This window comes from Trypanosoma conorhini, assembly GCF_003719485.1.
Source record: "Trypanosoma conorhini strain 025E chromosome Unknown Tco_14.4_contig_00041, whole genome shotgun sequence".
Lineage (NCBI taxonomy): Eukaryota > Euglenozoa > Kinetoplastea > Trypanosomatida > Trypanosomatidae > Trypanosoma > Trypanosoma conorhini.
Window position 1 is genome coordinate 1,286 of NW_021704124.1, and position 11,520 is coordinate 12,805.

Genomic DNA, 11,520 nt, shown 5'->3' on the forward strand with positions numbered 1-11,520 from the left:
ACCGGGAAGAGCACCAGCTTGCTCATGTACGTCTTCAGGCGCTGGATGTTAACGCTCATTCCCTCCTCGCTCTTGTTCTTGCGGCGGCGATCCACGCGAATGCCAATCGTCGGGGCGACACGAGGGTTGACGCCGGCAGCCTTCAGCTCCTCAACCGTGAAGCCACGGCCCAGGCGCTTCTTCATGTTGTGACGCACCGTGGGGCAGTTCACCTGCGGACGCAGCGCCTTCAGCGGGCGTGGGAACGTCTTCTTCGCCTTCAGCAGACGCAGGCGGCGCCGGCGCTGCTTCTGCGCGGGCTGGTTGAGGAAAACCTTCAGGTTGCCCTTCTGCGAGGAGCACGGGTTCCAGTGCTTCCTCCGGTGCACATGGGGGATCGCGTTGTTTCCCTTCGGCATGGTCTCGACCTACTCTTTATTTTGTTTGCGTTGTTTATTTGCGCCGCCGCAGCAGGGGGTGTGGTGTTTTTTGCAAACAGACACGCAGAGAAAAAAAAACGCGAAGAGGACAAGGACAGGGTGGAGCAGTTGTGGTAAGGAAAGGGAGGCAAAAGGTGCCTGCCTTGCCTCATGGGAGCAAAGACGCGGTGAAATCAAAGCGGCCGACACAAAACAAAACACGACGACGCCTCTCTACTCTCTGCCCTTCCTCTCTCCGTACACAGGCAAGAGCGTGCGCGCGTCGCAGAAGGGAGGCACTGAAACAAAGGAAAAAAAGGGAGTGGGGGGTCTCCCAAAAGAGGCGTCACGCAGAACTCATTCGTCCCCCAAACAAGAAACATGGATTTGATAATAATAATAATAATAATAATAATAATAATAATAGTGGCACCAATAAGTGGCAGCATTTACATTTTTTTTTCGTCTTTTCTGCACCTGTGTATTTATGCCTCGGCATACATATTTGCACCGTCGAGATCGATGAGCTTTGCAGGCGACACCGACGGGAGGCTAATTGATCTTCACAGAGGTTCCCGAGCGGCTCGTTGTGGAGCCCTTCACCTTCTTCACCTCCACTGTCAGCACCGAGTCCCGCAGGCTGGCCTTCACGCTGTCCTCCTCAATGCGTGTTGGAAGCTGCACGCAGCGCTCAAACCGACCAGTGCCGCGCTCCGCCAGCACAACGTTTTTGTGTTCGTCATCGCTGAGCAGGGACTTGCGATTGCCCCCAATGCAGAGTTGCTGGCCCTCAATGTCCACAGAGACGTCGCCGCGACTCATGCCAGGCAAGTCGGCAAGAATTTTGTAGCTGTCATCCTTCTCTATGAGGTCCATCGCAGGCACCCAGGACCCACGAGCGGAAGTGCCGAAAAAGTTGGAACCGGTGGCGAACGGCATGCGATTAAGCAGGCGATCAAGGTCACGAAACGGGTCCCACATGTTGTCCGGATCTTTGCCTGCCTTGTATCTTTTCTTTAGCGCAACAAGAATTCTATCATTCGTGTGTATACGCGTGTGTGTGTGTGGGTGTGATAAAAAACACAGACGCCGTGTCGACGTAAAAAGGGCAAAGGCGGCAAAGTGCAGAAGAGAAAGATTTGTTATCCTCCTTCGGTGGGGGCGAGACGATGCATGGAAAGTCTCTGCCGGGACCGGATGAACGCAATGCAACCAATCAGTATAGCCACTGCCTCTCCACCTCCCACCCTTGCAGCCGTCAACACAGATACTGACACGGGGAAGGTGTCACACAGTGAGAGATGGAAAGAGGGAGGGAAAGAAAGAGAAAGAGGTGGCATGCCATGCAGTCACCTTTACTCATCCTGCGCCATGAAAAATCTCAGTGAGGGACAAAGCGCCTGCCATATACGTCACCGAAAGAAATATACACCGCACACACCCAGTTTTAAATTATCCTGCTTTAGTTTTTTTTTTCTCCTTACTGCCGCCTGCTCTCCTCCTCTTGCGAAGGTGTGAGAACGTGCAGAGGGAGGGCGAGGCGGGAAGTGAGGAGGGGAGGGGCAGGGCAGGGCGGCCAGCTCTCCTTCCCCAAAAATGTACAAAACAACAAAACAACAAGAAGTAAAGAAAAAAAAAAGGAGGCGTTACGGCGCGAGGCAAGGAAAGCGCGCCGTGGATGAAAAAAAGATAACGGGGGTGGAGTAGGAAGGCACGCACCCAGGTAAGAAAACGAGCCAGAAAAGGCAACAGGGTATGTGCTGCTCCAAGGTGAGCACGTTCCGCTATACATGCGTCAGACATGAAGGAAAAAAAAAAAAGGTCCTACACCAGGTTACCTCATACAAAGGAACATAAAGAAAAGGAAACCACCCACGCCCAAGAGCATCAAAGTAACAAGTACAGATCGTGGGGAAGAAGAATAATCACCATCAGTATCATCAATGACATGGTGTGGAGGTTGTCCCCCTTGTGGTGGTGCCTACACAATTTCAACTATGCTCCTTCTGGTAATTCTGCCACGCTTCTTTATTTTCGCTGCAGTGCTGCAGCGCAAAGCGGAGTGACGGAAGGAACTCCGAGAGCGCCTCCACCATAGGCACTACAATGTACATCATAAAAGATATTTGACCCTTGGGGAAGTCCACCACCTCCTTTGTGCGGTCCATGAATGGAGAGATAGGGAGTCCGCACGCCGCTTCTGCATCCCCCTGATTAAAAAACTCGCGTGAAATAAGACGTGCCCATTCAGCATAGATGTAGTTTGGCCTGGCACAGTTGGAGATGTCAGCCATTTTTACGCTTATGGATAGTGCTAAACGAACATCTTCCTTGGAGCTGTGCCAATCGTTGGTCTCAGTCATGCGTAGCTGAAATCGCTTAAAAATACGTCCATGATTTCCCATATCCGTAGCCAAAACCATCTCTATCATTGTTTCCCGCACCACCTGCATTTGCTCCCTGCTGAGCGGAGCGAACACGTTGTAGGTGGGATTTAGTATGAGTTCAAAAACGCAAGCCACATGATGGTTTTCAAGGATAGATCGATCATTGTATAGCGTGCTCAGGTAGGCATTCGTCCTGGTATGAAAGTTATTGTTCAGGCCGGGATGATCGAAGTCGTGGACGGCTCCGGCAAGCACGCCTGCTAGCACCTCCTCCTTGCTTAACTGGCACTTTTCCTTCAGGCCAGCTAACATCATGATGTAGTAATTAATGTGTGTCACATCAGCGGCATGCATGGAGTTGTGGTACGGGTTGGGGTGATACCCGGCCTGGACGCCGAGAAGGAACCGCTGCAGCACGGCGTCGTCAAGCCGGAAGTGCGCAACAAGGTCAAGTTTGTAAAGAAGCATGTAGGTTGTAAAGAACAGGGCGCTACCGCCCGTGAGAAGCTCCAGCTGAATGGTATCGTAGTCCCATCTATCCACACCAGTAAAGATGTCAAACATTTCCCTCACCAACTGATGGGATGAATCACTGAGCTGTGACCGCAGCTCGGCGCGATCTAAAACAGAGCCAATGCCGTCGAGGGTGACGCCTGAGGCAAGAGGGAACGCAGCCCGGATGCATGCCAAAATCCCCTGATCCACCTTTTCTTCAATGGGGTAATAATCTTCAGCCTGTTGAACGTGCCGGAAGTACTGCGCCCCGCCCCTCTCATAGAGTATATCGAGTGGGTGTTTATGAACTTGTCCACTACATAGCATGTAGAGTTTTCTCTCAAGGGACTTTGCTTCAAGCGACAAATTCATCGTTTTCGCAGATGTAATGGAAGCCTCTTCCCGCAGTGGCTTCACCGTTTTCAGCATTTCTTCTACTTTCGCATTGCACTGTCGTAAATGTGCCATTTTTACAGCGTAGTCGCACTCCAATCTTTCCATGGTGTTGCCTCGGGTTGTCTCCGCCGAAGCACGCCGGCGGACCTGCAGCATGCATGTCATGGGTTCAACAAAATACTCAAACGTCGCCCGCTGATCCGCGGCGGGCCCAGTACCGGAGACCATCACAAGCTCCCACGCGTAATCGTACTTCACATTCGGCTCCTTGCTGTTAACTATCTGAAAGCAGACATCCTTCGTGTTGAGCTTGGAAGATTTCACAACGGCTTTACTCTTCAACACGTCGGACGCAAGGGACTTGAAAAAATGGCCCCACGACACAGATATGCCCGCGGCCTCTTTAGACTCCAGGAGCTCCCTGTCTGTCATGGACTTGGCGTAAATCGCACCGGTGGAGTTCTGAAGGTAAGAGACGGTTAGCTTGTCCGTCCGTGCCGCACAGAACAAAATCAACACGCCAACGGATGCTGCAGTGCCTCCACCTCCGCCAATTCCCTGGCAGTCATCCATCACGACTGCCCCTGGCTCTTTTATGTACTTATACTTTCCAGGCATCCGCAGCACGGGCGTTCCCTCCAAGTTCTTCACCAAGGCACCCTCGAGCTTCAGCGGCTGACTTCCCAAGGAGGTATCCACATCTGCGGGCGGCAACCGCCTCAACTCCTTCGTTGCGCCGAAGCCCATCCAACGCCCTGCTCACCGCTCCGTCGTGTCCCCCCGTCCTTGTCTCTGTGTGTCTCTGTGTGTGTACGTATGTGTGTTTGGAGGCTTAACTGAAACCCAAGTCTGCCTACACAACTAATTCTGTCTAGTCGTATTTTCAGCCCACTCCCGCCTTGGAGCTCGAGGACGTGTACGACAAAAAAAAAAAAAAGTCAAAATAAAAAGGCAAAAATGATAAAGGCGCTTCCAATGTTGTCGCTGCTGCTGCTGCTGCCAGATTCCACACATGCCGGGTGGAGAAAAAGGAGGTGCGCTTAGCTTTTGCTGCGCTTATGATGTAAGCACACGCGGCACGTTCCTTCTTGAGTCCGAGCCTGGGTGGCCGTTTGAGTTGCTGCCTCGAGTGCATTTCCACTCGCTCCGCAGTACGTGACTGGACCGCGGCAGCAGTGGCAGCCACAATTGCACTGGCCCTGTGTGCAACGGTGGCGAACATGGGCAACGACGCGCATCTTCAAGGGGTCGCGGGGGGAGCACAGCCAGGCGGGTCGCAGTGCATTTACCTCAGGCAGCCGCCGCGGTGCCGCTGCGACAACGACAGCCCTGCAAAACACACAGACGTCCCCCTGAGTCAAACGGAGACGCCACATATCCCGCAACACCGACACCAACAACAAGAAAAATATAACAGACCGGGATAAAGACAAACACTGTTCAAAAAGCGTACATTTAAACCAACACACACGGAAATGTAACGGGGAGGTCGCTTACCAGCGACGGAGCGGGTCCAGATGCCCCGCGTGGAAACTGGCTGCTCCCTCCACGACCGACACACGAGGACTGCAGGTCGCGTACTCGGACGCCGACCGCCCAATATTCATCCCGGCATCAGCGTCTAAATAAAAGTGTGTGGATGTCGTCGTCACCGGAGAACCCACTACGGTGGCACTCGCTGCATCAGAAAGCTCAGCGCCGGCGGGTGAGGCAACACTGTCGTCAACGACCCGCCGCACCTCCACTAGCCACGCCGAGATCCGCCGTACATGCGAGGCGGCAAGACCCCCGAAGGGTCGTGCCCACTCCTCATTCGTACTCTCGAAACGTGGTGAGTGCTTATCGAAAAGAAGAGGGCTGGACCAATTTGCCGACGTCGCTGGGTCGCCCCCTCGCTTTCCGCGGCAGCAGAGAGCCACACCTGCAACAACGATCACGACGCAGGCAACGACAGCAAGGACAACCGGCAGGGCTGTGTGGCTCGCCGCCATGCAACTGCGGTCGCCTAGAAGACGTGTCACGCGCACAGGCACACACACACACACGCATTATATATGCACAAGAGTGTAAAAATACAAAAAAAAAGAGAGAACTGAGAGGGGGAAAGAAAAAAAAAAGAACAAGAGGAGGGCTCCAACAACTCAGGGAGCCTCGGAGTATTTCAGTCACTCACTCCTTCTGTCAGGCTTCTCGGGCGAAAAAATGTTGTACCTGTGTTTCCGCGCGAAGGAAGCAAAGGGAAAAACAAAACAAAAAACCAAGTAAAAAAACGCACACTCACTACCGCATAATATATGCCCAACGGTACGCGGGGGGGGGGTCGATCGCCGGCCAACGCAGACGCAAAAGAGCGTTGTCGTGTGGCCAACTGCTACAGCTTGTTCACTCAAACACCACAAGAGAAGCAATATATATACATATATACATACTCTATTCCGTAAAGATGCCAATGAAACACGGCCCAGGAGAGAGAGATAAATAGTCAGTCTCCCACCAGTACACTGGCGTTGTGTCACCCCAAACGCTCTAAACACCGACCCAAAGTGGGTAAGGAAAACGAACAAACAAAAAGAAACATGCATACCTCATTCGCTCAACGCATCTTCCGTTGTGTGTGGGTGCGCATGGAAGAAAGGGATATGTGGAAAATAGTACAAAAAATCATCGCAAAAAAAATAATAATAACAGGGGATCCTTTCTTCTTTTACCCACTCTCTGCAAATGCAAGGAGTCCACCCTCACATTGAAAAAAAAGTAGCAAAACTATGTGTGAACTAAAAACGAAAAATGCGTGAGCCCTGGCGCGTAAGCGTCGCGGGGCGCCTTGCCCCACAGGAGTCGGAGTCGTACTTAGACGCGAGTGCCAACCGTGGGGCCGCCCTTGGTGTGGCCAAGCGATTTAGCGTCGGGTTATTCAGTGGGATCGTCAGCCGCGGCGGGCGCGAAAGTGCCCGTGGGCGCAGCGAGTCGCAGCCCCGCCTACTCCTTGCCTCCTCCTCGGTAAAGCTCAGCACACGGCCGTAGTTGGGCGAGGGTGGGTGAACCGCGGTGTTGCAGGGCCCACGAGGAAGCGCCAGACTATCGAGGCGCTTGTTTGTCTGAAATTTCGTAGCGCCGGGCCGCGTAACGACCTCCTCAGAGCCACGTCGCACCACGCCCGCATCCCGCGCCGCTCTGTTCCGCCCCTGTGAAAAAACATTCCCTTCAAACGGGTGAGGCGCGACGGGAGCCGTGTCACTGTGGCACGGGCGCCCCGCCTCCGCCTGGCGCTGCCGCCGGCTCGCGGCGTCCCTGTACAGGTGCGCGAAGACGTCCTTCGTGGCCTCCACCGCACCGGTCCCACTGCCCCCGCCGAAAACCGTGTCCCTCCCCGCAGTGGTGCCCACTGCCAGCATCCCCAACTCCTCCCACACGAGTCGGTTGCGCGACGAGAAAAATATTCGTGCCTTTTGCTTCCGTCTCCTCCACTGGATAAAAAAAAAAGCGCAACAATTTTAAAACATGGGAAAAGGGAAGAATAGGCATCGTCGCAGTGCAGCACTGCAAAAAAAGCAAGGAAAAACACATATAAAAAACAAAAACAAAAGTAGTGCGGGAAAAAGAAGCAGCCACCAAAAAAAAAAAACACACATAAAATGTGCGCCCACAAACGCCGAGAAAAAGCGAGAGAGTGGCTACGGGCGTGTGCGTGCGTGTGTAGGTGAGAATAGAGAAGGATGTTCCAAACGAAAACAAGTAAAATGTACACATTGCGTGAGGTACCAGGCACCAACTCTCCCAGTCGTCTAAAAATGAGAAAAAAACAAACAAAACAAAAAGAAGGGCCTGGCACACATGACAAAAAGGAGGCCACAATGACAGCTCATTATCACCGATACAAGGAAGTAGCAACGAAGTGTGGTCCCGCTGCCCCGTCACTGCCGACGTCGCCGCCGCCATCCACAACGGTGCTGTAGATGCGATTGTAGATGCGTTCGTACACAGACAAGGCATCCCAGGGTTGCCCTTCTGGCGACTGGGAGACGTGCGAGTCATCGTCCTTCTCGGGTGACAAGAGACGCACCTGCGGGGGACGCCGCAGGCTGCGCACAGACAGGCCGTCCCGTTTGCCCAAAACGAACTCCTGCGGAGTCGTCGCCGTCGTCGTCGAACGTGGATCACTTGGCGGATGCTGCTGCAACCGCATCTCGCGCTCTCTCCTCAGGCGACGGGCTTCTTCCTGCCGCTCCAAGTATTCCTGCACGCCCCAGGGTGTTCCATCTCCCCCGTAAATGCTCTCCCCGCCACGCGAAGAATTGGTCTTTGAAGCTTCGCGCTCCGGCTTGAAAGTGCACTCCTTTACCTTATCTGCCTCCTTTCGTCGGCGCAGCTCCCGCAACTTCCATTCTTTACGTGCAAGCCATTGCCGGTTTCTCGCGGCTACGTTTTCTGGGCCCCCAACCTTGGAATCCCGCGTGTTTATGAGAGGCGCAAAGGTACACTCCACTCGTTGATGTTGTTCTTGCTCCTCCCGAAGCTTCCGCAGCTTTTCACGCCGAGACTCTTCGTAGGACTGCAAGGACTCTGCCATGGAGTCGGGAAGAGAAGCCACACGGCCACCACTAATACAACTACCAGTAAACGATAAGTCTGTCGCCGATGGATCCCTGTACTTGGGTGTGCGCCTCGGTTGGCGATACAGGCGCTCATAGGAAGTCTCAGGAAGCCGTGAGGCAATTGCCTCACTTACAAGATTGATCATGGGCTGATGACGCCGCAGCTCTTGCTCCCGCTCCCGCTCCCGCGCCTCCTCTTTCCATGCGAGGCTTTGCGCATGCTTTTGCATAAGCTCATCTTCCACATTACGGAAACGCGGTGTCGTAGCTGCATGTGGACTGATTCGTGGCGTGAAGGGCGTCGGACCTTCTGATATCCACTCTTCCTCCTTCCGCAAGCGGCGTTCTTCTTTCTTGTGACTATCCGCGTATAACCGCTCAGCCGCATCCCCGTTTCGCTGAAGTGTGGCGGCGTAGAGTGTAATTTGAGGGATGTGTTCCGTCTTTTTTCCGCGCTCGTGCTTTTCCCACCGTTTCAACTGTGCAATGCGGTCTCGCTCCATGAGTGCGTCAATCGCACTTAAACCCGATAATCCCTCTTTTTCTCGCCGGCGAGCTGCAAGCCATTCCGAGCGGGGATTGATAATCGGGGTCCCGCGAACTTCTTTTAGCTCCTCTAGTAACTTCGCCGTGCGCGCCGCCTCTCTACTCTGCTCGCGCTGGCGACTCCAATCTTTTTGAGGTTCTTCTGCCATCCTGCGAGCCCTTGGGGTCGCGTGTCGACCTTTGCGTGATATATTCGGCTGAAATGGGGCAACAGCAGCCAATTCCCTCGAGAATGCCTCCTCCCGCTGCTTCGCCTCGAGCGCCCGGCGCTCAGCTGCCTCCTTCGCCCGCTGCAGCAGGCGGTCCTCTATCCGCTGCTCTCGCCGCGGGGTGGTTCGCGCCGCCTCGTAAGTGATGTTCGGTGCCGGGCGCAGCTGACTCAGCTCCTCCTCTAACGCCCGTAGCCGCATCGCCTCCTTCTTCTCTGACATCAGTCGTCCCTTTTCAAGCAAGGCCTCGTGAATCGGTTTCCCCGGCTGCGAACCACGGCCGCTCCCCGGCGCGGCAGCGGGGGTAACGATCATGGTCGACCGCGGAGACGCGCCCGGCTCCTCCCCGCTCCGTCGAAGACACTTCGGCAGCGGCGCCTCAAGGATGCTGTTGACACGGTCTGCGAAGAGGCCCATCGAAAACGACGGCGTCCCACGCTGGTCATGGAGCCAGAGGTCCATCGCCAGGCTCCCTCTTCTCCGCCTCCTCGCCCGTGGAGTTTCAGAGCTAAAGAAGAAAAAAAAAAGCAAGGAAGACAACGAGACACACACACACAGAAAGAAAAGTGGGTACGAAGGGAGCCCAGGAACACGTCAGTATAAAAGCCACATGGAAGTGCAGTCAGCTAAATATATAGATATATATATATGTGTGTACGTTGTTGTTGTGTTTTCTTTTGTTTTATTCTTCGGTTTTTGCTCCCCGTTGGTGGAGAGAAAATAATAAGAAAAAACGCCGGAGAGCAACACGCGACCCCTGCGCCAACTCGCCATGCCTCAGAGGACCTAAAAACCAGATTCACTCTATTACAGGCTTGTTTTTTTTTGTTTGTATAGTGGTTTTGTTTTTGGTTTGTGGGGAAGTGCATTGCAGCGTAGACACTCTACGCGCGTGGCTTCCTCCTCGACAATGATTCATAGTCACCGTACGTGCAGGAACTCACGCCGCAGCGGAGGACGCTAGCCATCATCTGCTGACAGTGTTTTGCGTAGCGAACTGGGTCTTTTCTCTCCTCCTCGGTGGGGGTGTACACCGGCAGCGCCCGCACCTCCAGGTGGTTTACAAACTGCGAGCACAGACGCACAAGGAGGTCACTGAAGTTGTTTCCACCGCAGGCGCGCCCCGTCCAGCATGGATTAAAGTGTTCGTAGGGGAAGCTTACGCAAATCATCTGCAACGGCTCACCAGGCACCATGGCCCCCTTTTTAAACATGAAAAGTGCCCGTTGATTCGACGTGGTTCCCTCCGGAAAAACAAGTAGTTGGGGCGCATTGGGGTCTTTGTCCTTCGCGCGTGCGCTAATGGCAACGGCAGTCGCCTGCCGGGAGTTTGCATCGCCGCGGTCCACGACGATGGCACGCAGCGCCTCCGCGATATCTGCAAAGAATGGAGCCTTCTCACAGTTCTCCTTCCGTGTTACAAATGACGGAAAATTCCCCAGCATAAAAAGCACAAAAACCTCCATGACGCATGAGTGGTTTCCAATCAATATCTTACATTCAGACGGATTGGCAACGTGCCCAAACACCTTAACGTGGTATACCCCGGCAAAGACTGAGCCAACGTGAACACATAAGCAGGCCATAGTGCTCATTACGGTAAACCAAAGCGGATTAGCAAGACGCGTTCGACCGCGCCAACTGCAGAGGGTCATAATAAAACATGAAAGTACGGCAAAAAAAATCACGCAAAAGATGCGCAAGAACAAAAGACCAGTGACGGCAAAAAACACCAGCTTTAGTCGCTCATATGGAGTCCATGGGGTGTCGTATTTCAACGCGATCTCTGGGCCTACCTCGGGCGGTGTTGCCGTCAAGTAGGAATCGTCGAGAAGAAGCCGGCGTGGGGCTGTAAATATGAGGCAGCGCAGGTTTTCCACAATGAAGAGGGTGAACAAGAACAGTAGCTGCAGAAGAAGATACCGCCAAAACAGCTCTGTCCACGTAATATGGGAGAAGGCACGACTGATCTCCCGTGCGTGTATTCCGGCCTTCTGGACTCTCTGAAGCACGGCGAATGCAAGAGTTTGAACCTCCTCCAGCTGAATCTGACCATCTCCGTTGGAATCCACCTGATCTATCAAGCTCCGCACCGTGTCATTCATTGACCGCTCCACGATTCTGAAGTACTGGGCTGTGATCGAGCGTATGGACTCAGAGATTTGCTCCTCTGCCACGGGAGGGCCAAAGATCTGCGTGCACAGAACCAGAAAAACGAGCAGCCCCAGTGGCAAACGGAGATATTGGCTGAAAATCATCCTGCATTCGGGTTAAATTTTCACTGTGCACACAAAAAAAACACACACACACATACAGACAGCACGCAGAAGAATAAAGGAGAAAAGGGTACACACAGGCACACACCGAGAGTAAAAAAAATAAAAAATAAAAAATAAAAAACAAAAACAAAAAGAACTAGGAAAGAGAAATAAATTGGCTCTTCCGAGAGTACTACAAAACGCCCGACAGTGCATGTAACCCGTCCTTCACCGAG

The 11,520-nt window shown here is 53.5% G+C and overlaps 7 protein-coding genes across 7 annotated transcripts in view, besides 15 other annotated features; all 7 read right to left on the reverse strand.

Annotated features, from left to right (window-relative positions):
- The window catches only part of Tco025E_01288 (60S ribosomal protein L13), a gene marked incomplete at both ends in the record, with an annotated part of 552 nt that extends 154 nt beyond the window's left edge, over positions 1-398 (reverse strand). The window contains one exon of the mRNA XM_029368226.1: positions 1-398. This exon is cut by the window's left edge and continues 154 nt beyond it. Within this exon, the coding sequence (XP_029231721.1) occupies positions 1-398 (398 nt within the window).
- A 390-nt stretch (positions 399-788) lies between these two features.
- Positions 789-824: a microsatellite.
- Positions 825-950: 126 nt separating this feature from the next.
- Positions 951-1,379, reverse strand: Tco025E_01289 (heat shock protein 20; the record flags this gene model as incomplete). Its single annotated transcript, XM_029368227.1, has 1 exon — positions 951-1,379. The coding sequence occupies one exon, from the start codon at positions 1,377-1,379 to the stop codon at positions 951-953; it is 429 nt and encodes a 142-aa protein (XP_029231722.1).
- Positions 1,380-1,440: 61 nt separating this feature from the next.
- Positions 1,441-1,471: a microsatellite.
- Positions 1,472-1,922: 451 nt separating this feature from the next.
- Positions 1,923-1,978: a microsatellite.
- Positions 1,979-2,000: 22 nt separating this feature from the next.
- Positions 2,001-2,037: a sequence feature (A-rich).
- A 352-nt stretch (positions 2,038-2,389) lies between these two features.
- Tco025E_01290 (cAMP-phosphodiesterase D) lies at positions 2,390-4,423 on the reverse strand (the record flags this gene model as incomplete). Its single annotated transcript, XM_029368228.1, has 1 exon — positions 2,390-4,423. One exon carries the CDS (start codon positions 4,421-4,423, stop codon positions 2,390-2,392), a length of 2,034 nt encoding a protein of 677 aa, XP_029231723.1.
- A 40-nt stretch (positions 4,424-4,463) lies between these two features.
- Positions 4,464-4,503: a microsatellite.
- A 96-nt stretch (positions 4,504-4,599) lies between these two features.
- Positions 4,600-4,634: a sequence feature (A-rich).
- Positions 4,635-4,659: 25 nt separating this feature from the next.
- Positions 4,660-4,676: a microsatellite.
- A 493-nt stretch (positions 4,677-5,169) lies between these two features.
- Positions 5,170-5,667, reverse strand: Tco025E_01291 (uncharacterized protein; the record flags this gene model as incomplete). Its single annotated transcript, XM_029368229.1, has 1 exon — positions 5,170-5,667. One exon carries the CDS (start codon positions 5,665-5,667, stop codon positions 5,170-5,172), a length of 498 nt encoding a protein of 165 aa, XP_029231724.1.
- A 27-nt stretch (positions 5,668-5,694) lies between these two features.
- Positions 5,695-5,724: a microsatellite.
- A 726-nt stretch (positions 5,725-6,450) lies between these two features.
- Positions 6,451-7,071, reverse strand: Tco025E_01292 (uncharacterized protein; the record flags this gene model as incomplete). The annotated part of the gene is made up of 1 exon (XM_029368230.1): positions 6,451-7,071. The coding sequence occupies one exon, from the start codon at positions 7,069-7,071 to the stop codon at positions 6,451-6,453; it is 621 nt and encodes a 206-aa protein (XP_029231725.1).
- Positions 7,072-7,220: 149 nt separating this feature from the next.
- Positions 7,221-7,262: a sequence feature (GA-rich).
- A 282-nt stretch (positions 7,263-7,544) lies between these two features.
- On the reverse strand, positions 7,545-9,488 carry Tco025E_01293 (uncharacterized protein; the record flags this gene model as incomplete). Its single annotated transcript, XM_029368231.1, has 1 exon — positions 7,545-9,488. One exon carries the CDS (start codon positions 9,486-9,488, stop codon positions 7,545-7,547), a length of 1,944 nt encoding a protein of 647 aa, XP_029231726.1.
- A 48-nt stretch (positions 9,489-9,536) lies between these two features.
- Positions 9,537-9,591: a sequence feature (A-rich).
- A 62-nt stretch (positions 9,592-9,653) lies between these two features.
- Positions 9,654-9,676: a microsatellite.
- Positions 9,677-9,684: 8 nt separating this feature from the next.
- Positions 9,685-9,713: a microsatellite.
- A 128-nt stretch (positions 9,714-9,841) lies between these two features.
- Positions 9,842-9,883: a microsatellite.
- Positions 9,884-9,910: 27 nt separating this feature from the next.
- On the reverse strand, positions 9,911-11,284 carry Tco025E_01294 (putative acyltransferase; the record flags this gene model as incomplete). Its single annotated transcript, XM_029368232.1, has 1 exon — positions 9,911-11,284. One exon carries the CDS (start codon positions 11,282-11,284, stop codon positions 9,911-9,913), a length of 1,374 nt encoding a protein of 457 aa, XP_029231727.1.
- A 28-nt stretch (positions 11,285-11,312) lies between these two features.
- Positions 11,313-11,352: a microsatellite.
- Positions 11,353-11,397: 45 nt separating this feature from the next.
- Positions 11,398-11,459: a sequence feature (A-rich).
- Positions 11,460-11,520: the final 61 nt, after the last annotated feature.